The 27,508-nt window shown below is 33.6% G+C and overlaps 1 protein-coding gene across 1 annotated transcript in view; it reads left to right on the top strand.

The window, feature by feature from the left end:
- SESN3 (sestrin 3) overlaps window positions 1-27,508 on the top strand; it is a 69,718-nt gene that overhangs the window by 23,145 nt on the left and 19,065 nt on the right. The window contains exons 2-6 of the mRNA XM_012454699.2: window positions 16,513-16,578; window positions 18,430-18,627; window positions 20,046-20,228; window positions 24,673-24,909; window positions 25,522-25,696. Of these exons, the coding sequence (XP_012310122.2) occupies window positions 16,513-16,578; window positions 18,430-18,627; window positions 20,046-20,228; window positions 24,673-24,909; window positions 25,522-25,696 (859 nt within the window). The remainder of the gene's footprint in view (window positions 1-16,512; window positions 16,579-18,429; window positions 18,628-20,045; window positions 20,229-24,672; window positions 24,910-25,521; window positions 25,697-27,508) is intronic.

The raw sequence follows: 27,508 nt of genomic DNA, 5'->3' as shown, positions 1-27,508 counted from the left end.
CATATTTAGCATGGCCTGGCCATATGTAGTAATTTTAAATTTATGCATAAAATTTTATGCATAATTTTCATTTATGCATATACATTTAAAATTACTAAATTTTAGTAATTTAAAAATTACCGTGCCTGGCCATATTTAATAATTTTACATTTATGCATATACGTATGTATGCTTAGAAAAACATTTTAGAAAGAAACCACTGTGTTAATAATGGTTATTTTTGTATGGTGAGATTATAATGAATTTTTGTTTGCTTGTTTTTACTTTCCACTTTGAGGAAATATTACTTTTATAACCAGAAAAAGAAAAAACCTACAGAGGCAGAAGGAAAGTGCCCACAAATGGGTACTGGGGAGGGTGTAGTACTACTAATAATTTACTTCTTAATGAAGCTCTTGGGAAAGCATGATCTAGAATAGAGGTAAATTAGTAAATCTTGCCAGACATGGTTCTAGTGAAACTTTGAATAAAGGGCTATTTTTCATTTCATGTTCACTGTGTTCTTGATATAATAGATTTTTTCCTTCGTATCTTATCTCATTTAATCCTCAACAGTCTTATGAAGTTGAGATCCCATCCTCACTTTATGAAAGAGTAAATTAAAGTTTGAAAGATTAAATATTTACCTGCTGGTTAGATACTACACTATTATTATTACAACATATTACTTTTTATTTTCTTTGGAAAAATGTGTATTTTTTTAACATTTTCATTTTTTAATTTGTAATACGAAAAATATCATCTTTTTCTCTACGTTAGAAAAAGCATACATTTTCTGGGGGAAAAAAAGTTGTCAACTTTTATGGAAAAGGACCCAGTTGCCATATAATCTTGAAGAATATTATCTCTCAAGACTTATGAATCTATATTTCATGTTATGGCATACAAGACTAAATGTTATTTCAGTACCTATTAATGAAATTAACCTGGTGCCTGTGTTTCATATAGCCTTCTTATTTGGTACTTTCATGTTTTTCTCTAAGAAATGATATAGCAGTAACAAAAATAATTTTGTTATTTATATGAGTTATCTGAAATGCACGTCTGTTGGTTTGTTAAAACTATTTAAAAACAGTTGCCAACTAAATTCTGCAGGTTAAACAGTTATGTATAGCTATCCAATCGTATTAAAAATATTTTTATTCACATTATGGGTAAGAGTGACCTAACTTTGCTTTGATAATTTTACTTCTACTCTTGACCATAAAGTAAAATCACCATTTAATTATTTTTAAAATCCTCTAAAAACTATCATTGGACTAGTTTTACTAATTTGGAAATGTACTTTGTCATGTGGACCTTAATTCTTAGGTCTTCTTACCACTCATGTAACTACTGAAAAAATACAAGAGTTGTTCCTGCTATAATGTGAAGAAATGATTGGGTTACAACCAGGCAAACTAAACTTCTTTGCTTTTGAAAGTAAAAGTAGCTTTTGAAAACCTAACAATAAAAACTCATGGGGAGGATCTGCAGCTTTACTCTTTGCACATTTGGATGTTTCCTTTTGGACCCAAGCTACCATATTTGGAGGTGGCAAAAGCAGCTCACTTGAAGGAAAAGCAAAGAACTCTAGCCAACACCAGCACCAATGGCCAGCCATTTAAGTGAGGCATTACTACCTACCAGCCAACCCATGTGCTCTGATACTTATGAACGCATTTGGCATACTGATGGTCATGTAGCTCTTCTTAAAAATGTATTTTTTGGCGATTATATTCTTGGAAAGGAACAGCTGTATTTGAAGTCCTGTTATGATTAAATGAACTCTCTACAAAACAGTTACATAAAGTTAAAACTCACTAATATACACAGGCCCAGTAATACTTCATGCTGAAGCTAAAATTATTTAATACATTTTTAAAATAAATATATGTAAGGACTTTGAAAAGTCATTCATATACTACTAGATTATAAAGGTTATTAATCATATAAAGATTATTTAAAAGACTGCTCTCATCATTTACATAAAATGCCATAGCATAATCCCTTGATTTATTAAACTAGGGAAAGAAGAAAATCATTGAATACCATAAATCCTGATAATAAATAGATTATTATTATTATTTCTTTTTTTTAGAGTATTGTATGCTTTCTTAACTGGATCATTTATAAAGAACATAAAGTGGCTGGGCACGGTGGATCATGCCATTAGTCCCAGCATCCAAGGCAGGCAGATTGCTTGAACTCTAGAGTTCGAGACCAGCCTGGACAACATGGTAAAACCCTGTCTCTACAAAAAAAAAAAAAAAGAAAAAAAAAAGGTGGGGGTGGGGGAGAGAGAAAACATAGAGTGTACAACATTGAAGAAAATTTTAGATATATTTAAAATTACAGTTTTTCTGCTATGAAATTGTGTAAATTATGTGGTATATATCTATAATAGAGCTTTTTTCTAATCTTGGTTTTATAACATTTTACCAAAAATCCAGAACCCATCAGTTTATTAATAGGTTAAGTAAAATTATTTTTGTTGTTTTTTTTTTTGTTGTTGTTGTTGTGTTTTTTTTGAGACGGAGTTTCGCTCTTGTTACCCAGGCTGGAGTGCAATGGCGCAATCTTGGCTCACCACAACCTCTGTCTCCTGGGTTCAGGCAATTCTCCTGCCTCAGCCTCCCGAGTAGCTGGGACTACAGGCACGCGCCACCATGTACAAAATAATTTTTGTATTTTTAGTGGAGACGGGGTTTCACCATGTTGACCAGGATGGTCTCGATCTCTTGACCTCGTGATCCACCCGCCTCGGCCTCCCAAAGTGCTGGGATTATAGGCGTGAGCCACCGCGCCCAGCCCAAAATTATTTTTAAAATACGAAAACATTTTTTAAACTAGCAAAATAATGGGAAAGTAATTTTAAAGCATTTAGCTTATTTTCTTTCTGAAAACTTTCTACTGGCATTTAGAATCTCACAGCATTCTATATAAGCATGGAATGTTAATGCCAAAAGGCCTCATTGAATGTCTCTTTCTCTCTCATTTTTCAAATGTGAAAATTGATTCCTTGTAAAATGATCAAAGCACTGATCTTTTCAGTGCTAAGAAGGGAAAATAACTCAGGTTTTAGTACCCTTTTCATCATATCACCTTACCGCTAGCATTCAGTTATATATTATTTTGTTTATTACTCTGGGTGTCTGTCTCTAATTTTACCAACTAGTTTGTAAACCCCTTTAGGCAGTTTTTACACTTTCTGTTCTTAAAAGAGCTATTACATGAGCTTTGTAACAATGAATTTAGTTCCTATGTACTGATTGGTTGGTTGATTTCTTTGATTTGAAAGTGTTTTAAACTTAGAATGCTTAGTGCAGTTCTCTGGTCTTCACTGATGTCCTTTCAGTGCTTAAAAAGTAGTAATGTTTAGGTCCTATGAGTGATCCTGTTTATTTTGAACTAACTGAAAAACTGTTGATTTAGTACACTAACATTGAAACCTCAAACACAGGCAAAGGATAACAAATCCTGTTATCCTTAGTTAAGTTACTAAAAAAGAATGATAAAGAAAACAAATGGGCCTGAATAGCATCTGTATGCAAAGTAATCTGGAAAATGGGGGGAGATATTAGGAGAATGACAAATTAAAGGAAGTCTTTGTGATTATTAGAAGATAATTACTTTCACAGATCTTAATTATAGCATAATTATAACTTTTTCTTTCTATCAAAAACTGCACTCTGAGAATTTTCTTGCCAAAACAAGATAGGATGTTGTGAAGTAATTCTATTAAAGTGTGTGTGTGTGTGTGTGTGTGTGTGTGTGTGTGTGTATTTTAGGACTAGCATAAATCCAGGATGCCAAAAAATATTTTAAGGTGGTTATTGTTCAAAATAGTTTCTAATATTATTAAATGTGTAAGAGACTGAATATATAGAAATAGTATGTTATCAATCAACATTTTTTGAGCACCTGATTTGAATTAGTCACTAAGATGGAACACTTTTATAATCAAATTAGTGAAAGAGAAGGTAAACACCTTTATTATATAAAAGGTGTATAAAAGAAGTTTATCTTCTCTTTCACAAAATGATACCAGGTGTCATATAAATGGAAATTCAGAAGATGAGAAAACTCACTGTGGGTTTGAATGAGTCAATATACAGAATTTAGGAACTGTGTTGAGGCTTATGTGATGACTTAGAAACGCAGTAAATTATGAAGAAGAGTTGCGGCATTCTACATAGAGACTCAAGAACAAAGGAACTAAGTAAGGTGTAGGAATAATAAGTAAAAGAATGTTTGGAGAGTCAGCAGACCACTGTAGCTGAAGTAAAGTGTTTATATAGGGGAACACTTGGAAAACAAAAGTTGAAAAGTTAGATTAAGAGCCAGAATGTTGGAGATTTGCCTTTCTGCCTCTACTGTTCTTCTCCCCACTCCACCCCCTCAATAGCTAGGGATAAAATAATAGGCTAACCTGGGGTAGTAGTGTTAGAAATAGAAAGCAAATTAGAGTCACTGAGAAAAAGTCTGTGAACAGGTGGTGAGATAACCTAGTATAAAGTTGTTATTAAATATTAGAGTGTAATGCATAATAAAAGTTTGGGTCTTTAAATGCGAAAATAATGAAACACTTGATTGTTGACACTTTCATCTCCCTGAACCCATATCCTTCCACATGGCTGTCTTATAAACATGTATCCCTGGATTGTGAGAATCAAACTAAATCTAAGCTGCCTTATTGTGTTGATTTCTTTTATATCAGTTGGTGTCACCATTATTCATTCATCCAGTCATCTAATTCAGAATTCTGTGAGACATCCTAGACTTCTCTCACTGTTTTACCCTGATATCCCATTAGTCACTCAATTCTAATCCATACTGCTTAATTAACCCAAATCTTCTCTTGCCTAGATAATATAGTAGCCTACTAATAGCTCATATTTCCTCCAGCCTCCCCTTCCCCATTCCACTTTCTAATGGATGTCAGAAATATTTTCTTAAAAGACAAATACAATTATTTTTATATTGTCCATTGTTTATATAACATCAAAGCTCTTTAGTATGACATTCATGATATGACTTCTGCTAATGTCTCTAGTCTTACTCCCTGAGAAAGTTTCAGGAATTGTGTAGAACAACATAGTTCCCTCAATGTGTCATGTCTTTGTATTTTATATTTCTCTCTTTTTTTTTTTTTTTTGGTGGTGGTGTATCCTCATAGACCTAACTATCCTTTTCCAGGTATCCTGAACAAATTTCTGCTCCTTCCCAAGATTTATCTCATCTGGAAGACTGTTTTAGTCCATACTCTTGCAGGCAGAGTGAGGCATTCCTATTTTGGTTACTCCCATTATAGCTCCTAACATATATTGTAATTGTGCATCCATACTTATTTACTTGGCATTTCCTTGAGGCCAGCCCTTATGCTTGATTTATCTTTGTATTTTCAAGTACTTAGTTCAAGGTCTTCCAGGAAATGAGTTTGTCTTAGTCCATGAAGGCTGCTATAACAAAAACTGAAGATTGGGTGGCAGAAACAATGAACATTTATTTCGCACAGTTCTCAAGCTGAGAAGTCCTAAATCAGGGTGCCAGCAAATTGTGTCTAATAGTGTCTACTTCCTAGTTCATAGACAGCTATCTTTGTACTGTATCCTCAACAGGGCAGAAGAGTGCCAGGGAGCTCTTGCGGTCTTTTTCTTTAAAGGGCACTAATCCCATTCATGAAGACTCTACTCTTATGACCTAATTACCTTCCAAAGTCCCCACCTCCTAATTCCATTACATTGGGGTTAGGATTTCAACATATGAATTTTGAGGGAGGGAAACACAAACATTCTGCACATAACAGAGCTTTTAAAAACAATCAAATGAATAATTCTTTTTTATAGAAGTTACAGTGTTTAGTTTCAGTGTAAGTTTTATTAATAATATTCATTTTTCATTAACTTGTATTATAAATTATAAAACTGCATTTTGATAATTATTATTCATTTAAATGCCTATTTATCTCAAGTACCTTGCTAGTCACTTAAAAAAATTGCCATGAAAAATTTCAAGCAACACAAAAGCAGAAAAAATCGTGTAATGAAGCTTCGTAAACCCATGACCAAATTTAATCTTGGAAAGATTTTGTCACTCTTAACTTCATCAATCCTGTGTTGCTATTATTGCTCCTGAAATAATTAAATCTCAGAACTAAATTTTTCTACCCACTGTATAATTTAGTATGTATTTTTAAAATATAAGGACACGTATAACTGCAATACCTCCTAACTTTTTGAATTTGCCGCAACAGGGTCAGCTGCCAGCAGGATCCAGTCATACTGGATAAGGATGTCTTTGATCTGCTTCTTGGAAGCCTCATTCACATATTTCTGGTAATAGGCCACCAGAGATTTGGAGACATACTGCTGGATAACACAGATCTGAGCCACATGACCACCACCCTTCACATGGACATCGATGTCCACACCAGCAAACTACTCCTTGCCCAGAAGCAGAGGGTCTAATAATTTTTAAGAATATATAAAGGTCCCGATATTAAGACATTTGTGAACTGTTTACTTAAGTGAGCATAAAATGGTTTTAATTCTGATTACAGTAGGTTTTAAGTTTACCTGTGCACATTAAAACACAATCTTGTAGTTTTTTGCTTATAGACTTGAGGATTAACAAAATAGAGCAGAAATCTTTGTGCATTTACTGTATAGATCAGATCGTTCATTCTATTCCAGGCAAAAATGAAAACATGACTGCTTCTTTTAAAACTAGGTATAAAGACTTCTGTTCTTTTAAGTTTCATTAAAGCTGAAGTTTAATATAATTCAAAGTAAAATAAAAAATACTTGAATTTACACAGTTGTTATCCTGGGAGGCTGTGTGAAAGCTACTTTCTCAATTTAAATGAGAACATGAGTTCTTGTTATTTATGACTCAGTGTGTAAAGAAGTGTTGGTTTTCATATGGCTAAATGTTTATTGTTTGTTTTGTAAATCTCTAGAAATCAAGTGCATTTAATGCATTTTCCCTGATTCCTCTAAGCTGAGCAAGTGACTTATATTTTGTTTATCATTGTGTTTTGAAAAATCTGAAAACCATCCTGTCATTCTGTGTTCCATTGGAATAACCTAAAGCCCTTTGATTTTATAATTTTATGGTCAAGCTGGTAGATGCTGAATATGGAAGCTTGACTTAAAACTCCACTTTCCCTCATACACCAGGTAACTACATTCACAGCATATTTTTGTTTCTCCAAGGTACTAGTAACTATCAACCATTTGCTGAGTAATATTAGAATGTTATATAACTATAATTGTCTCTAATGGAAATTTTACTTTCTAAATCCTCCAGTGTTAATTTCTTTTCATCTAATTGAGACATTATTTTAATAGGTAAAGCTTTCTAAAATTCAAGGTGAAGTTTTATTATTACATTATACAGAAACTTTTTAAAAATTGTTCATATAGAAGTAAAGCCCTTCTTAATACTTTTTTGGGACCAGATCTTACAATTAGTGGTAGAAAAGTATATTTTCTTTATGTTAATAAGGAACCATTGAATTAGGTGCTTAAGATGGACATGCATTATCTCAGCTACAAAGATTTATAGTTACCTCCTCATTTTCTTGGGCTTTAGCTAAAAATTTTACTAGCATATTCGACAACTATATTTTTTAGCTCTTAGCCCTTTAGAAAGTGTTCAACACTTAAAAGCTTATATAGGAGGCTTTGTTGTCCCAAGATTAGTGTCATAGCATGCAGTAATACTGATGTCTAAGAAAGTGGTACAAATTATGAGAAATTACAGATACTATTTGTTTTAATAACTAAGAAAATAAATAGGCAGAGGGTACATGGAAGATAGTAAGTAGATTGATGTTTAGGACTGTGTCTTATATATTGATTTAACTTACTGGTGTTTCTAATAAGAGTACAGAGAACATTAATTTCCTTAAATCCACAGGATGTGCTTGTTCTGTTCAAGGAGGAGAAATGAATGAAAGAGCCTGTAGCCAGACTCCTATCGCCTTAATTCCATTCAAAAAATATATGAGAAAGCATTATTTTCACTTTGCTGAGCTATAGTGCTACAGATACCGTGTTAGAAATTGATGCTACTCTTTAAGGAGCTTATAGTCTGAAAGGAGTGATAAAATAATGATACATGGTAATAGCTATAAGAGAGAGAAACAATATAACTGAATCTTAAGAAAAATAAATTTAAATTCATAGAAAAGCTTGGGAGTTGGCAGGAGTGAAGGAAGACCAAAGGAGTTGGTATTTGAGAGAAGGCTTAAAGGAAGTATAGATAGCATTTCAATAGAGATGAAATGGAAGGCAGATCCTCAGGAATACACTGGCTCAAATATAGCTAAATTCCACATAGCACAGAAAAGACAAGTCATTTTAAAACTGCCAATTACCTTTTAAATTTACAGATGACTCTAGCTTTGATTTATGTCACTCTGTGGCATTACATGGAAAATAGAAAAAGTATGTTCCTTGCCACTTGCCTCTGAGTGACACTGGACATGAATGTGATTTTAGATTTATTTCCAGTTTAAAGGACTAACTAGTAGTATAATGCTAATGGTGTAGTTTAAAGACACTCTTACAGCATTCGTTCTTAATTATTTCCATTTTTGTAGATTTGTACAATGCTGGGGTCGTACAGGGTTCTAGGGCTACCTTGAAGTGGTCCTTTTGTTTTTAGAAGCTTGCCACTCCAGAGTCAGTTTATAAATATAAAAACTTGCTTGCACTTTGAACAAGTTCACTTGTGTTCTAATGAGTAAAAATTAAGGGATTTTGTTACTAGCCAAGCAAAAGCTTGTTTAGAAACTCAGCTATACTGCAATCCAAATTAAACTCATTAGCTTCCCTTTGCTCTATGGATACGCATTTTTAATTCTTTATACATTTTAATTCTTTTAGTACTCGGATGAATCCGTTCACCTTTGAATACTTAACTGCTTCTACTACAATAAGTACTATTCCCAGTTTCCACTAATAATAGCAGTACTCATGGCTGCCATTTCCAGAGTACTCACTAGGTGAGCTTGTGTAGCTTTGGGCTCACAGTTAGTAAAACAAGTAAAATCATGTAATGGTTCTTACTAAATGGCACACCAAGATTTTTTTTTTTTTAATGACAGTTGCTTAATCATAATATATTATTTCTTAGAAACAATTCTTTTGGAAAAGTGAAATAGAAAAAAAAAATACTGCTATGCAAATGACCATTATTACATAAAGCTGTAAAAACTAGACCAGAAGTTTGCCTCACATGTACACCATTCTAAGGCTGAAGTAGTCAAAGATGAACAAAGTACTATACAGCCAGCCTGCAAGGAACTGATGACTTAGTAGAGACAGAGGAGTTAAAGAAATTGCTATAATACAGTTGATACCTACAGTACTTTTGAGTGGAAATGTTGAGTTCAAGTTAAAAACTGAATTTCTTATATATTGTTGAAGAAGGCTAGATTTCATGCTATTAGTAATAAGATCTTTTCAATGTTCCTCAGATGACTACCCAGAGGTAAAACTGTTGCAGGCAGGACTTGATAGCCTTGTTTCTAATAGCTCAGTTAAAAGGAGTTCACTCTTAAAGTCTCAGGCCTCTAGGATGAGATGAGATTAGATTCCCCATTATGAAGGAGAATTTTGAGTGCTCTTTGTAGTGTCAGTGAATTTCTGACACCCCTGTAGTATCTGCTGGGCTTCTGATGCTCAGTGGTTGCTTGAACCACTCTCGCTTCAAGTAAAAGAAGAGATGTTGGGGTAATTTAAAAGATTCTCACCCTTAGTGCCATTGCCATTTTCTGCTTTCAGATCTTTTCTTATGGAACAACCTTGGATCTCAGTTATTGTAATCTCATATACATCAATACATATTTTAATATTGAATAGAAGTCACAATTTTTTAAGTCGTCTTTTGGATTTTTCTTTTTTTTTTATTGTATTTTAGGTTTTGGGGTACATGTGAAGAACATGCAAGATTGTTACATAGGTGCATACGTGGCAGTGTGATTTGCTGCCTTCCTCCCCTTCACCTATATCTGGCATTTCTCCCCATGCTGTCTCTCCCCAACTCCCCACCCCGCACTGTCCCTCCCCTAGGATTTTTCTTTTAGAAATAGTGGGAACAGAATTTATGTTCCAGTCAGTGACTGTCTTTAAAGTTAAGTTTACTATAAAATTACCAATCCATTATAATTCATTTGAAACCTGTTGTTTTCTCACTTGGGGTTACATCAGCATTATTTCATAGCATAGAGCTGCCTGTCCATACCTACTTTTTTTTTGGTTACAGTGTTTCTGCCAAAATGGAATATCTATAACAACAACAAAAAAAAAAGAGTCAAAAACTGAAATTTACTATTTATATATACCATTACAATTGTCTTTCTTACATTCACACTTTAAAATTTTGTTTGGGGCACGTGTTTTGTATTTAAGGTATTTTGTCATTGTAGTACATTTAAAAAAGAATGTTGACACTATTAAATTATCTTCTAAGGATATCTTTAAAAACTGTGGCATACTCTATGGAGTCAAATTTTACTTTGCTGGTATATTTTATATGTTGAACAGATTTTCTTTAAAAAAAGATACTTAAGTGTTTCTGTGTAAATTAATTACATATTTTGCTCTTAATATTTTTCTTCTCTATGGAGATAAATTACAAGCAACCTTTACATCTTAATGGATAGAAATGTATGTTTTTGCTTTTCCATTTCTAATGAAATATACTGAAAAAGATAAGTGAATATTAATTTTAATAATTTACTATAAAAGCATTTAGTAGCTTAAAGTGCAGCAATTAATTTTATTTGGAAGTCAGTCTTTTAGGGGCAAGTAATTTGCTGATTGCTCCTGAAGACTTAAAATTTTAAGAGTTTCTAACTTCCAAATACAAATATCTTAAAAATCTATTGGGATCAATTTATATAAAGAGATCTAATAAGTTGCTTAGCTTGTTAGGTGTCAAAATAAGTAATTTTCTAAATATAATTCATCCTCATCCTTTCAGTGTTTTGTTTTTCAGCAGATAATTATTTAATAAGCATAATCCCAACTGATGAATTTCAAACATAACTTTTTTCAGCTATAATGAGGTATCTGTAAAAATGAATTTTCCTAATCGTAGCATTCTTGAGATTATAAACCTTGTAAAATAATCTCTTAGAGCACATACAAGTGACACATAGAAGGTGTGAGTTTGTATTATATAACTAGTTTTTTCTTGATTAAAATTATGGGATTTTATAAAAAAAGTAAATTTTGAAAATCATGATTAAAGTTATTACTGTTTAAAATTTCTTAAATTTACATTTTTTTAACACAAGTCAACATTTTAGAGAATTTTTTTCATTCTTTTTAGTTAGTGATTTCAAAGTTGTCATCAAATTAAGACTCTGAAGAATGGTATCTCTCAACTTTTCTGTTATTAAGGTTAATTGGTTGGTTTTATTAGGTTTTTCAGTTTTAACATCCAAATCAATTTTTTATTTCTATGAAAGTACTTCAGTACATGTTTATTATGCTATGTTCATCCCTGATTTTGTAGCCATTTTATATGTTTGCGTTATCCTAGCAGCTGAGCTATATTGTGAAGCAACACTATACCAAAGAAGCTTTGGCAGTGTCCGGAATGGTACCCAGTAGACACATGTGGCTGTTAAACGCTGAAAATACGGCTAGTGCAGTTGAACTCGAAATTCTTAACTTTATTTAATGTTCATCAGCTTAAATTTAAATAGGCACATGTGGCTAGTGACAGAGAAAGAAACTCTAGGACTTGCTTTGGGTCTTCACAGAAACTGAACAAGATTTATTATTTAAAAGCCATTGTGTAAGATTCACTAGATCTTTGACTAAATAATCAAACTCGTTTATTCCCCCAAGTAAGATAGTAGCTTTAGCTTAAATATTTAGAGAAAAATGTGGCAATATTATTCCTCAGAATTAGTGCAGCCACTGCTTATTTTCACTCACAGCATAGAGCAACCCTTGTTTCTAATCAGATAGCATCTGTTGAGAAAATATATTATAGCTGTTTTAGTTTTGGGGTCATTTTTGACATTGAGGAAAATAAGCAGAAGAAAAATAAAAATATATTATGCTTTGTGTGTTTTACATTTTTATGTGATGTCTTCTCAGAGCTTACCAATAATGGGGAAAAGCTACAGCCTAGAATTGACATTATTCTCAGTTGTGAGGGGAAAAGATTTCTTGGCATGAGAGAAATCTTAAAACTGAGAAGGGGCTGTGGAAAGGATGACTTAAAGATTTAGTTGGTAAAAGAGGATTTGGCAACTGTTTGAATGCGGGCCCCTAGGATAAAGAGTCGAAGATAACTGTGAATCTGAGCCAGGGGTGCTGGTATATGTGGTGATTTTATAATCTACAGAGGAAAGTAAGGGGGAACAGCTGGTTTGAGATAGAAGATTTGTTTTAACCATGTTGATTTTAAGATGCTAATGTTGCATCCAGGTGATGTCACAAAATACTCAAAGCCAGACTGGAGGGCAGAGAAGAGCTAGCTAGTTCTTCTTTAGGTATAAAAGATTCAGAAGACAGTTGGATGGGTTGCTCATTTTCATATCATATGCCCTTATTTTCCTTTTCATCTGCTCCATTGTCTTCCCTACAATATAGTGACCATAATAAATGTGAGTAGAATTTTGTTTATGGAAAGAATATGGAAGCCATAGAAGAGAACATTGACTTGAGAGAATCAGTATTTATAAGGAAGGAGGTGCAGGGAGCATCTAGGAAACATATCAAAGTAAACGATCAAAGTTGGTGGGTTGTGAGGCAAGTGATACGGAAGCTCAGCAGTGAGAGAACTGCCTAGAAGGAGGTAGATCTGATCTGTGCAAAGAGGTAGGAAAGCTGGGGATTACACAGAGAGAATCTCAGCTGTGATCAGAAGACCATGTTTACATAAAAAGCAAAAAGCAGTATGGTGGTTCCTAGGACTGGGGATGTGGAGAAATGGGAGTTGCTGTTCAATGGCAATAAAATTTCAGTTATGCAAGATGAACAAGTCCTAGACCTCTTCTGTAAAACATTATGCATATAGCTAACAATACTGGGATTGTACACTTAATTTAAGAGGGTAAATCTTGGGTGTTTTGTATGTATGTATGTACTACCACAAAGGGAGAAAGAAGGAAGGAAAGTGAATGTGCCCTTGATACTTTCTGGAGACTGTAATGTAAGCAGAAATTGAGACAAGGATCCTTGAAACTGGCTGATAATTTTTTTCTTCCTTATTTGCCCCTATTTGGGCAAATTAGGTTGATTGGTTGAGAGCATTTCTGCAATTACATTAAAATGCTTGGTTCTGGGATTGAGTAGGTGTGACCATCAAACCAGTAACTCTGCAGAGCTGTCATTTAACATTTCAGAAAGGTATAAAAATGTCTGAAAATGCAGTTTTAAAAAAGCAAAACCAAATGAGTTCAGAGCAGCACTGTCCAGTAGAACTCTGCCGTGGAAGATTGAAATGTCTGCACTGTCCCGTAGAGTTCCCATGGCCCTACGTGGTACCGAGCACCTGAAATGTGTTTAATGTGGCTGAGAAACTGTTTGTAACTTTCTTTAATTTTAATTCATTTAAATTTAGCCATATGTGGCTGATGCTTATTACCATGTTGGGCAATACAGGTCTAGAGACTTCAGAAAAGTTAGAGTATGAGTCAAGTAGGAACTTGGTCCTTGGACATTTGGGATTTGAAAGAAAGGTGGGGTAAAGACATTATAATTTGACCAGAACTCTAGCTTATGGTCTTATCTTTAAAAAATCAATATTTTTGATATAGTCCCTCCTATTTCTTTTGTATTTGATCTTACTTTAAAAGCATACAGCAATAGAAAAGTGGGTGGAAACAAATTTTCAGAATGAAATGTGTTTAAAGTAGAATTTATGAACAGCTTTGATCATTTTTAAAATTTTCACCTTCCTGTGAATATACAGCGCAACCAACTGAGACAATATAGTAGTAGAGTCCTTACCAGAAAAGATTCTCCTCATGGAGAAGCAGAAACGAGCTGATCGTTTGAAAAGTGGCAACACTGAAAAATATAATTGAGGAAGAATACGTGATGATTTTGTCTCAGTTTTCCTTTATGTTCGGTATACAAACAAATGTTTTAGGTCAGCCCGTATTTTCTCTCTCCTGGACTATTACCAGAGCTTCCCAGCTGGGACTTTTCCCTCTCAGGCCCAGGGCTATGTCACCCTCAACACTATTAAAAACACTTATCTGTCCACGTCTCTGCTTAAGAACTTTTTACTACAAATAAGCATACAATAAAATGCTTCAGACACATCTTTGGATGCTGCATTTTTCTTTTGAAATTAGTGAGTTAAGTGGACATTTTCTCAGCTGATGAAAATAAAATTGGTAAGACATTTTTGTTAGCATATTGGCAGTAAGCAACAAGAAGTTTGAAGATATTTATAACACAAACCACAGTAAGTCCACTTCTGGGAATCTTCCTAAAGAAACTATTGTAAACACCACAAAATATGTCCCAAGTATTTTTATATGAAGGTGCTCATCACAGGATTACTTACAATAGTGAAAACTGTATATAGCTAAAATGTTCAACAGTAGGAAAATGACTAAGTAAATGATAATTGCTAAAATGATGTCTTGTCACTTTTTGTATGCATCTGCTGTGGTGTATGTCAGATGCCACAGTTAGTTGTATGCATTTCTTCCAGTCTAATTCTTATTTGTGTCCTCACTATGCCTAGCACATTGTAAATGCTCAATTAATGTTTGCTAAATAAATGAAGAAATCAGAGTTGACACAAATGAAATTCAGTTGCTTTTTTTCAATTGCTAAACACTAAGGGATGTTATATTCATTTAAGTGCAGTACCTTTCAGTTCCATTTATAATGAAAATGTTTTTTCAGATTTAAATCTTTTCTGTTCCAGAAAACTTAATAAATCATTCTTTGTTTCCAAAATCCCATTGTGCATCTTAATGTAAAAGAGTTTGTTTTGCTCCCCTACGTATTCTCTAAGTTTTATGTATTTTTTATTATTTAAAGATTTCAATTTTTTTAAGATTTTAATTTTTCCTCATAATGAGTTTTTCCAGCTGCTTTGTTCATTTGAAATAAATACTTGTCCAGAAAATTGCTTTTCATATACTACTTCATTAAGTTTTTTGTTGTGGTTGTTTAGTGATATGAGGTCTCACTCTGTCACCCGGGCTGGAGTACAGTGGTACGATCCTAGCTTACTATAACCTCGTAGTTAATTCAGTTATACAGAGAGTGTTCAAATTTTTTTTTCTGTATCTTATGGAGGCTAGCAAAAGGAAGAAACCTGTTATTTTCCTTTAAATTATCTCTCTGGGTAAATCTAGATTTGATTGACATAGACAAGAAATACCAATATATGAATTCTTTGTCCTGTTAACGTGCAGTCCTCCAGTGTAGTTTACCAGGAGATTGAGGCCTTTGTTATCAATAACTAGATGCCTAGTTATTTCTGAAACTTTACCAGGTTAAGAGTATTATTAATATATTTATTTCAACAGAACCTTGAAAATTGATGAAGATTGTGTGCTAAGCTCATGAGGGCAGAGAGCCTGCTTGCCTCACCCTGTATCCTCAGAGTCTATCACAGTATTTGATTAGCCTCTGAAAAAAGTCATGTTGAATGCCTGACTCCTCCTTTCACCAATTTCTTTTGTAACTGCTTCCTAATGAAGTAAAGGATTTAAGAAATTTAAATAACTATTTTGTGTTTGGTAGGCTGTTTGATTGTAAGGACCAAAAAAGACTCAGATTGCCTGGTAAGGTGGGGAGAACGGAGGGGAGAGAAGAAGGACCTTATTCTCCGATTAGAATTTTTATGGCTTATATCACACTTAAATGAGGATACTAAAATATTTTTCAATTTAAAAAAGTTAACAGAATTTTTAAAAACTTAAATCAGCACTCAGACATACCATTGGCAATCTATCAATTGTTAATACCACCAATAGAATAGCAAATAGGACAATTAAAATTAGCATATTCTCCATTCTTTATATTGAACTAACCTTCCCTCTAATTTTTACATTTTTCTTAAAGTTTCAAAACTTCATATTAGATACGCTTATTGCTTTTTTAGGGAAAAAAAACACAGGTAATTGCTTTGGAGAGTTGTTATGTAATTCTCTTTGAATTTAACCTTTAGTTTTCAAATTGATTCTAACAGAGTACTACTATAAGACACAATTTTATTATGGAGGTTAATGGTTTTCAGGCATATCAAATATGGGTTTAAAGTCTGTAGTATAGACTGTGACTAAAGGATATGACATTTTGAGGATGCTATGCTGTACTTAGCACTATGGTAGGCATTTGCCCATTATTTCATCCACACAGTGGCCCTATGGATTTTCTTTGATCTGAGACCCTACACTTATTCTGGTTACACATAATTTTATTTAATTATTTATTGTATTTATTTTAGTACCTTAGCAATAAATGTGTACAAATTTAACATTTCTTAGAAATTCATCATTAATAGATCAAACTTTTCTTTTAAAAATAGGATAAAAGAATCAGAGTATCTCAACCCTTGACAAGAGGACCAAGTGCCTTTATTCCAGAGAAGGAAGTAAGTTTATCTGTCTTAAAATATACAAAATATGATTTAAGAATAATTTTATTTTATCAAAGAATATCTCTTTAATATGGAAGTAAGAATATATTTTGCTCTTGAGTTTCTTATTCAGATATCAGAAAACCATGGAGATATTTTCTTTTCAGCTTCATAGATATTTATAGAGCGCCGATTATGTGCCAAGCATTGTCTTAAAAGAAGGGACTAGTAGAAATAGAATAATACCAGATCATTGCCAGAGTCAACAGTTTTTCCATTATCAAATCACTTTTTTAGTGACTTTACCACTTAAGTGCAAATCCAAAGTGACAGTAACATTTTGGGAGCTTAGTAACAACAGTTAATCTGGGTGAGGATCATGCACTGGAGAAACTGCCCTGCTTATGCCTATTTTCCTCAGATAGCTTGAGGCTGCTCTAAACTGCCTAATACATAAAAAGACATCCTGAAGCACAGTCATTTTTCACAGTATATATTTGAAGATAATCTGGTTTTTAGGATCCATTGCATCATATGAATCTATTAATGTATCTTAAGCATCCAGTTAGAAGAAACTTCTGCTGGGGAAAGCAAAACAAAAATAACAAATATTCTATTCATAATTATATGTCTTTCATCTGGATCCCATTATATTTTTAACTGTCTTAGTCCCTATAGTTGACAAAATGGTGAGGAAGTGAGCAAATCAAAGTATTCTTGGCTCCATAATGAGTTATACCATTATAATTAACATTTCCTCACAATTTATACTTTTCAAACATTATATTTCCTCTGGGATTAAATTTCCCTAAGTCAGTAGTGCCTTTGTATAATTTGTACTTATTTTTCTAAAAAGACTGTGAAGCCAGCTCTGGAGAGTAAACAGTTCCTTAATAACAGTGTGGATGTTTGGAAAGATCATTAGTCTGAACTTTAGTCAATCTGGATTCTAGACCAGGCTCTGCTATTAATAAGGTGCATGAGCTTGAATTTAATCTCTTATCTGTTTCCTTATCTCTAAAATAAGTCTAGACCTCTAATTCTGAAATACAAATAAACAATGAACCACTCCTAGAATTACGCATTTCATGTCCATTAACTTCCACAGGGTTGGGTCTTTCTACAAGGTGCTAATAAGCTCTTAACACCTTCAGAGCCAGTTCTTGGTGTGATGCCCAAACTGTCATTGTGTATGAAGCTATATATAAATAATCTATTTTTGAGAAAATTCTTTTGATTTCCTAGGATGGAGAATGTCCATTTTAATAACTTGCCTTGTATTTAGTAATTAATATTCTTAGGCTCAAGATAGAAGTAACCAGTATTCAAGTGTCCTCATTAATTTTTCAGTTAACACTTTTCTACAAATTATTGTATATTCCTTTGTCCCTGACAAGACTTGAGAAAGCTCTTTTTATGTTGAATCACAAAAGCAATCAAAGGATTAGACTGAAAATATTTGTCTAAAAATTATGTGCTTATCTTCATAGGATGATGAGATGAAATTGTAAATGTACGTAATCAGATGCTGCTGCTTGTGCTTTACCACACATTGGTGTGACAATGGACAGGCAAATGGGCCCTGAAAAATCTGGCAAAACAGATGGAAGCAGCTTTTCTTCACTTTCATAGCTGTGTGTATAATGTTTGATAATTTAACATTTGTTGTTTAATAAATTGTGGTACCAGAGCCAAAAATGAATGGTGCTTTTTTTTAAATTTCTGTTTCCAGTATGAGCAACTGCATAATTTCAGTGTCTGTTAATATCAAATGAATATTCATTTGCTTCAATAGTGGCATAATTTATGTAAACCAAGGGTGTGTTTATGTCTCAATAGTCACTTTATTTTGTGTTTGGTTATAAGGTTGTGCAAGCAAACACAGTGGTTGAACGTACTAACTTTCTTGTGGAAGAATACTCTACATCTGGTCGTCTGGACAACATCACCCAGGTCATGAGTTTACACACTCAGTACCTGGAGTCTTTCTTGCGGAGCCAGTTTTACATGCTGCGCATGGATGGTCCCCTTCCTCTACCATACAGGCACTATATTGCAATAATGGTAGGTGCTTATTTTCCTGTATTCAGATAACATCTTCCTCGCTTACCTTTCTCCCTTCCAAAATATGTGTATGTGTGCATGTGTGTATAAAGCTAAGTATAATTTAGGAATTGAAGAAGCCTATGGCCTTTTAGATACCAAGTTTCTTGGATACATTTGTAATATGTTAAGCCACTTAATGCACTCAATGTTTCTCATTTAATTTCCAATAAAATCTTTTTCATATTTAATCTCTTACAATTAAAGACGCTTATAGCATGCAAAATAGTATCCCACAAGTTTTGGCTTTTTTCTTGATACCTTGTTTTTATAAAAACCCAAGTTCATGACATTTTTTCTTAGTAATTTTATACATAAAGAATATCACTAATTTGGCCAAATAAGAGGAAATTATCAGTCAGCATTAATGGAGAATCTGAATGAGAGAAGAATTCTTGAATGAATTGTAACACTTCTATTTCTTATTACAAACTGGTTAACTAGTTATTGGCAGGCAGTAGAGGTCAGGGAGGAGAATCACAAAGTTTTCTGTGTGTTGGACTTTAATGGAGAAAAAGAAGAACAAGAACATGATGCAAGTGCTATCTATTTGGAGAAGTTGGGGAAGAAACTGGACTGATAGGGCTGGCGTAACTAGCCAGGAGTCAGCAGATGAAGCTTGACCACGTTTGATTTGGTTGTCTTTTTTATAGTCTCACTGAAGTTTTACACAACAACAAAAACCAACATTCCGTGTTTTATTTAATGATGAACTTGACTGAGCTAAAATTATAGCTTAAGGTTTTGATGACAGTAAGGCTGAAAGCAGACTTAGAATGCTCACAAAACGCAACAGAAATAAGATACAGAGAATAGAAAGAATAAAATAGTACTGTTTTACTGAGAAGCAGCCCTGAGGAAAAAAGAAGTCAATTGAGGGCTGATTCTGAATGCATAGGAAGAAAAGGGTCAGTGAGCTTCCATGTCATCTGAGTAGGAGGATGTGTGCAAATATGACTGAAGTCACATTTATCTTAAAAAGGATAAGAGAAGTACTCAAATTAGGATGAATCTTGAGTTATTAGAATATAAGTTAATAAGATTTTATTATGTTTTAAGTAGAATATAGTAGATATATTTATCATATTGAAAAGGAAGTGTATTTCCTATTCATAGCTAGAAAGTGGGCTCTGGCTTAATCTATACCAACTTCCAGACAAGGACATAATTGGCTTCAGGTGACAATTATTTGCTTATACAAATATCAGCTTCATGTATTGAATCGATTACATCATTATGAAGGACGTTTTAGAAAAAGGATTCTATAAGAAAAGAGGTACTGGCTATATATTAACTCCATCTGAATTATTTGTTTAGAAATAGTGGAATGAAGCTCTACTGTGACACTTTTATTGACGGATTCTTTCTTTGTGCTTTAGGCTGCAGCTAGACATCAGTGTTCTTACTTAATAAACATGCATGTGGATGAATTTTTAAAGACTGGAGGTATTGCTGAGTGGTTGAACGGTTTGGAGTATGTGCCACAAAGACTGAAAAATCTTAATGAAATTAATAAGCTGCTAGCACACCGACCTTGGCTGATCACAAAAGAGCACATTCAGGTACTGAGTGTTTCTTTGAAATAAAAAGGAATTTTCTTAGGACTTAATTTTAAACACTTGTATATTAGGAGCTTGAAATATAAATAATAGTGTCTTAATAATTGTAGAAAAGATAAATTTAGAAAGTCAGTGGGTTTAATTAAGCGTAAATGAATACTTTAATCATGAATTAGCTTATACAAGTACTTTGGTGAATGACTATGAGAAAATTTGGTTTCTATTTTTAAGTAGTAGGTAGAACAAAGAAAATACACTAGCATAATAGGATGCCTGGGATCTTGTCTGTACTCTGTTACAAGTCTGTGTCCTTTTAGTAAATTAACTTCTATGGGCTTCAGTTCTCCCCTCTACAGAATGAGGGAGCTAGATTAAATGAGTTTTAAACTCTTTTATAGTTCTAACATTTCATAATTTTTAGATTCTCAAAAAGTGATTTTGCAAAAAAAAAAAAGTGATTTGCCAGCTGGTGTGTGAATGCTTAAATGCCTTTTAAAACTCAAGCTTAGCTGAGAAATAGAGTTGTGATTGACTGAGAGCACTGGTACTTCTTCCATCAAAGCCCTCCAGGATGAGGTCATTATTCAGTATGCTTAGCACTATTCTTGGCACATGGTAATTATTCAATAGATGGGAGCTATCATTTAAATTATCAGTAGAAACTTCTTAAAATCTCTGTTCCTAATGCATATAAATGACCTTGGTTTTTTTATCCTCTCGTTAGACTATTTTGTTATTTGCCCTTTCAACCAAACATAGTGTTTATCAGTCTGTATGCTCTCAGATTTGATGATCTGCCTGGGAAGCTGAAGCACGATGCTGTCTTTAGATTTATGTTGTGGTTTGATAATATGTTAGCTAGACAGAGGAATTAATCTTATTTATTTATTTACTTTGAGACAGAGTCTCACTCTTTCACCCAGGCTGGAGTGCAGTGGCACAATCTCAGCTCACCGTAATCTCCAGCCTTCAGGTTCAAGCGATTCTCTTGCCTCAGCCTCCTGAGCAGGTGGAATTGCAGGCACCTACCACTGTGCCTGGCTAATTTTTTTTTGTATTTTTCGTAGAGATGGGGTTTCACCATCTTGGCCAAGCTGGTCTTGTACTCCTGACCTTGTGATCCATCTGCCTGGGCCTCCCAAAGTGCTGGGATTACAAGCGTGAGCCACCACGCCCAGCCTAATCATTATTTTTAATGTCATATGTTAATTACTCTGTGACAGATACTTTGGTGGGGAAAGATAAAGACCCTGCCCATGAATTTGCTTGGAGTCTAGGGAAGAAGAAGAAAAGGGTAATGACAATAATCACTGCACAACAGTGTATGAATGTATGAACAAAGAGAATGGGACCAGAAAGTTTCCTTTCTGAAAGAGGTAACATTTGAGCTAGGTCTTGAACAAGTGGGAGTTTTCAAGTAGAGCAGGGCATTTCAGAGAAAGAATATTTAATATTATGGTATATTGGAAGAATAGCCAACAGTTTCAGATTATTGAAGTATAGGGATGTTTATGTAAGGTGGGAACTGGGAAAACTGAGATCATATTGTATGACCCAATGAATACTGTATTAAAGAATTTGTATTTTATTTCAGAAAGTTATGGTCATCAGGGTTGTTATGGTACTCAGGGTATACACAAGAAAATTATCCAAAATATTACAAAATATTTCTGTATATTCTTCTAAATTTTTGTATTTGTGTATTTTATGTTATTACAGTATACATATGGACATATTCTATATAAAATATATTTTATGTGTATAAATTTACAAATAAATACACATAATATCCAGGGTTAGACCCCCCAATTGTTACTTTTGGAAGTACATTTGATCACAAGACCATGGAGATCAATATGATAGAGAATTGAGAATCATTAAATGTTTTTGTGCCAAGTTATAAATACATTAGAAGATATAGAAGATAAATTACATATTGTACAGACTAGAAGCAGTGAGACCAGTCACAGTACTATACCTGAGAGGTGATTTGTTTTTTAAAGGCATGGGAGATACATAGGAAGGATAAGATTATAGTAATTATTCTGCATGAGAATAAGCAGGACTTTGGTGACTGGTAGGATATGAGGATGGAGAAGATAGGTAGGACAAGAGAATGACTAAGGTGTCCTTCTTCGTGACCTGAGCATACTGTTGCTGACAGCAACAAGTGATGACATCACAAAGTGACATCTAGTTACTAAAGGAAATACAGGTCTTTAATTCAAGGTAAAATGTGAGTTAAAAGTAAAATTGGATAGTTGTTTACAGATAAGCAAAGGTCAGCTTGAAGGAATGAATGGCCCATCCAAAAAGATATTACACAAGGAAGGAAGATTGTGGATGAAATACAGCAATAGAGAAAGCTCTATTTCAGGGTAGAAAGTGTACTTCCCTCCCCAAAATGTGGACTTGTTGAAGTCAAGAGAGATTAATGTCAAGAAGGGAGAAAGTAAACAATGTAAATTCTGTGGAGATGAAATAAAATAAGGACTAAAAAGAAATAATCAGATTTGACCATTTGGGGGAGGTCATGTGTAATCTTAGTAAATGTAGCTTCAGGAGTTTGCTTGAAATAGAAACCAGATTGTAATGAATTTTTTAAAGCAGAAATGAATGTGAGGCAAGAAATTAGAGATGATGAGTGTTGGCTGTCCTTTCAGGTTTAATGATAATCCTGCAAAGATTGGTGAAGGCATTGTAAATCCTACCAATCCTTTTGGAAAGTTCTTTGGCAGTATTATCAGAAGTCATACAAATATTAATACTCTTTGTTCTAAAAATCCTATTAGGAAATGTTTCTAAAATAAGAACAAAACTATAGCATGAAGATGCTATTTATAGAAGCAAATAAAACAAAATTAGAATGTGAATAATGTTACAGGAAAGGAGAAGTAGTTTTGTACATCCATTGATACATAGTATAGACCTTGCTTAAAAATTAATGACAGTGTGGCCTTATGAAAAGTGAACACGTCAAAATGTCAAATTTGAAAATCAGAAAAATAGAGATATGTGGTTATAACTGTATAATAGAGAAAAGAAGATACATAAAAGAGTGGTAGAATTTTTTTCAGTCAGTATTGCAACCATTTAATATGTTTTGTGGCTACAAGGTTAGGTGCATAGAGATGTAAAGCAAGTATATTTTTCTGGTGTATATTCTTTTATTATTAAATAATGACCTTTATTTACATTATTTCAAATTACAATAATGATGTTTTTGTCTTAATGTCTCTTTTTAAATTTTATTTTTTAATTGACATATCCATGAGGTACATAGTGATATTTTGATATATATAAAATGTATAGAGATCAGATTAATTAGGATACCCATTATCTCATTTATTATTTCTTTGTATTGGGAATGTTCGATATCCTCCTTCTAGCCATTTGAAACTGTATGTTACTGTTAACTATTAATCATCCTACAGTGGTATAGAACACCAGAATTTATTCCTTCTATCTAGCTGTAATTTTGTTCTTTAACAAATCTTTCCCTATCTCTCCCGCCATAGGGTGATAGAATTTGACTGATTTTCTTTTCCCTGAGCTTTTGGTAATAAATTATATATGTGTGTGAAGTTAAATAATGGGGAGTAAAGCAAAAGAAAGCAGTTTTATTTTTTTGTTTCGTTTTAGCCATTAAGCCAAATGAAAGTTTTAGATTTGGAAAGGGGAAAAGAGAGGGATGAGATTCCCCCCGACGCACACCACACACACACACACACACACACACACACACACACCCACCCCCACACACCGTGAGAGAGAGAAAGGGAGAGAAAATGAACACCAATGGGAAAGAATCCCTGTGGAATTCACTCTTGGACAAAGCGGGTGGAGGAATTACTGTTTTTAATGGCTTCATTTGTGATCCCATCATTCAGCTGGAAGGTCAAGTGAAATACAGAATATGAAAAAGTGCTTTGAAATTTTTAAAATTCTTATTCAAATGTGAGGTAGTATTCTACATTTTCTGTCATCTGCTGCAGGGTCTTTCTCTATTAGAAGATAGCTAGAGGATAACTGAAATTTGTCTTGCTGAATTGGGGTTTTTCGTGATTTTGTGGGATGAAGTTTCCAATAAACCTTAAAGTGAATGGTTTTGTTCGATAATCTTTAAAGTCCTATCTAGCTTCAGTGTTCTTTGATTCTCTGAAAGTATTTCATTAAAATAGCATAATATATAAAAAATGCTTTGGAAGCAGATCTATTGGATAATAAGAGATTTAGAAGAAGGTACAATATAATCGTATTGTTAGGCATGGTAGTTTTAATGGAGCATTGGCCAAAATCATATCTTTAACATGTGAAACATTTTTTAAAGAGAGTTTTAAGTTGTATTACTATAAATGGATATATGAAAATTGGTAGATTTTCATTGAAATTGCTTTGTAGCATTCTAGAATTTTTATATTTGCTCTGATTTGCTTTCTCATTTCAGAAACTTGTCAAAACTGGAGAAAATAATTGGTCTTTGCCTGAACTGGTACATGCTGTGGTCCTACTGGCACATTATCATGCTTTGGCAAGCTTTGTTTTTGGTAGTGGTATCAATCCAGAGAGAGATCCAGAAATCTCCAATGGATTCAGGCTAATATCAGTCAACAATTTCTGCGTTTGCGATCTTGCTAATGACAACAACATAGAGAATGCATCCCTTTCAGGCAGCAACTTTGGGGTTAGTTTTCTTAGCCATTTTTCTTTACTATTTTTGCTTTAAACTTCTAATATTAAAAATAGCTAGAGAGAATTGTTTCCAATTAGATATTATATACTTAAAATATTTTTGCATAATTTTTATTAGTGTAAAATTTTCTGATTTAAAGAGACCTTTAAAGCAAATACAAATTACTGCAAATCATGAATACTAAACAGTGATGCATTCCAGTGATCAATGCTTTTAATGTTAGATCCTTTGGATAGTAGATCACAAAACAATATACTTGTATTTGTAAGATGCTGGAACAACCAATGGAAAACATATCTTCTGAGAGCAAAAAGTTAAAAAATTGTGCTGTCTCATTTTTAAACTATACTATTTAATACATACCAAATCCTAGAATTCTAGATTTTATATACACATACATATAAGCTTTTATAACTGAAAAAAAATCATACTTCTGAAAATGTTGGAATCTGTCATGATTCCCTTTGAAATTGGTGAAAAACTCAAGAAGTTAATAACTGTGCCTGTGCCACTGCACACAGTTAGGTGACACTGGGAGGTGGTCACATTTACTGGAACACTTTTAATATTAATAGCACCCAACATTATCTTATCTGGTTCCAGATTGTTGATTCTCTAAGTGAGCTAGAGGCCTTAATGGAAAGGATGAAAAGACTTCAAGAAGAAAGGGAAGATGAAGAGGCGACTCAGGAAGAAATGAGCACTCGTTTTGAGAAGGAGAAGAAAGAAAGTCTTTTTGTGGTCTCTGGAGATACTTTTCATTCATTTCCTCATTCAGGTACTTTTTTGCGTTCTCTTCCTTTTAGTTGTTCTTAGAACCCTGACAGAGCGACTTCAGTGTTTTCCATATGGATATGTACAAATGATTCTGCCACCATCTTCCTCTTACTTAGTTCTCCTCCTCTACCTTACCCTCACGGTACTGCTTTCCCTCAGGGTGGTTCATCCTTGACTGTATTTCACATTGAGTTGAGAGAAACTTTGAGCTTTGTAGTTCATACCCCATCCTGGATAAAATGTTATTTAAAGTAGGTAAGTTGCCTATAAAGTTAGATGGGCATATTTAATTTTTCCTACTTTTGTGATTTTTTTAAATAAGTGAAATATTGTTTCAATAGATAATTTTTTTTTTAAATCTTTGCCTTTTTTTGTGGGTGCAGTGTGTGTGGGAAGATTATTCTCACACTGCTGCTTTTCCAGATTAGTTCTAAAATTACACTGTACTTGCATTTACATTTCTTTGGAATTCTATAAAAATGTATCATTTAGGTCATTTTCTTAGATTGAATTTGGAGGCATTCATTTTGTGTTAAAAGCTGAGATTCTTTGCTGTATTCTTGAAAACAGTTTTTCTAACACTTGAAGAGACTGAAATAGGTTTCAATTACAACTAAGAAAGATATTGAAGACCACATAGTGATATTAAAATAACACAGACTCAATACAAAGCTTAAACCCTTTAAAAGTAATCCATCTACATATTTTTTTTTTTTTTTTTTTTTTTTTTTGAGAAGGAGTCTCACTTTGTTGCCCAGACTGCAGTTCAATGGCGCGATCTTGGCTCACTGGAACCTCCACCGCCTGGGTGCAAGCAATTCTCTTGCCTCAGCCTCCCGAGTAGCTGGGATCACACAAAACATATTTTTTTAAAAATAGAGTTCTTCAAAACTACTGCCTAAAACTCATCAATTTCTTAAATTTTGAGAATTGTTTCAGCCATAACTTAACATAAAACATTAATCGGTAGTTCCCAGTTTTACCAGAAAGAACAAGAACCTTTTTTATCATTTCTCCCTATGATCTTTTTTATGAAAAATGTTACCTACCAAATTGAGTAATCATTCTAATCCTTTTAATTAATTTAATCCATTGAAGATTACTGTCACTAAAATCAGCCTCTAGTCAGCAGAAAATTGCAAACAAAGAAACTTAGTATTTCGGTTATTGCTTTAATATTCAGTCTGCAAACACTTATTGAATACCCCATATAGTTTCAGCATGATGTTAGGTACTAAGGTTTTAAGGCTAAATAAGGCATGATTCCTGCCCTCAGGGCACTCTCATTCTAGTAGCAAATAATAATAATAATTGTAACACATAGCAGAATGTGAAAGATGTAAGAGCCTAGAAGAGGGCACTGAATCCAGTCTTGATAGGCAAAGGGTGTAGACAGAAGAGGAACCTAGAAGAAGAATGCCTGGAGCCCTTGGCTCTAAGGTAAGTCTTAATACAGTTGAGTGTGGGGAGTCAGGTAATGGCTGAGGGGCACAGGAGGAAATGGTAAATAGCATCCAGGCCTGAGCAAAAGCACAATAGTAAGATAACAGGATGCTGGGTCCAAGAACAAGTGGTTCTTTGTAGTTAGGATGTACATCATCAAACAGGTAGTGTAAAGAGAAATCTGGTTAGGTAGGTAGAGGCCCTACCATAAGGATCTTGCTAACCTTAAGAAATATGTAACCTGCCATATTTTGGACATTTCAAGTAGAGATGTCTATAAAACAGCCAGTCTGGAAATGTCTTGCACAGCGCTTCTCAAACTTCAGTGTTCATATGAGTCACTTGGGGAATCTTGTTGAGATGCAGAAGT

Source organism: Aotus nancymaae, unplaced genomic scaffold, assembly GCF_030222135.1.
Source record: "Aotus nancymaae isolate 86718 unplaced genomic scaffold, 86718_ANA_hifiasm-v0.15.2.pri h1tg000012l, whole genome shotgun sequence".
Lineage (NCBI taxonomy): Eukaryota > Metazoa > Chordata > Mammalia > Primates > Aotidae > Aotus > Aotus nancymaae.
Note: the sequence above shows the minus strand (reverse complement) of the source record. Positions and strands in the feature narration are given on the sequence as shown.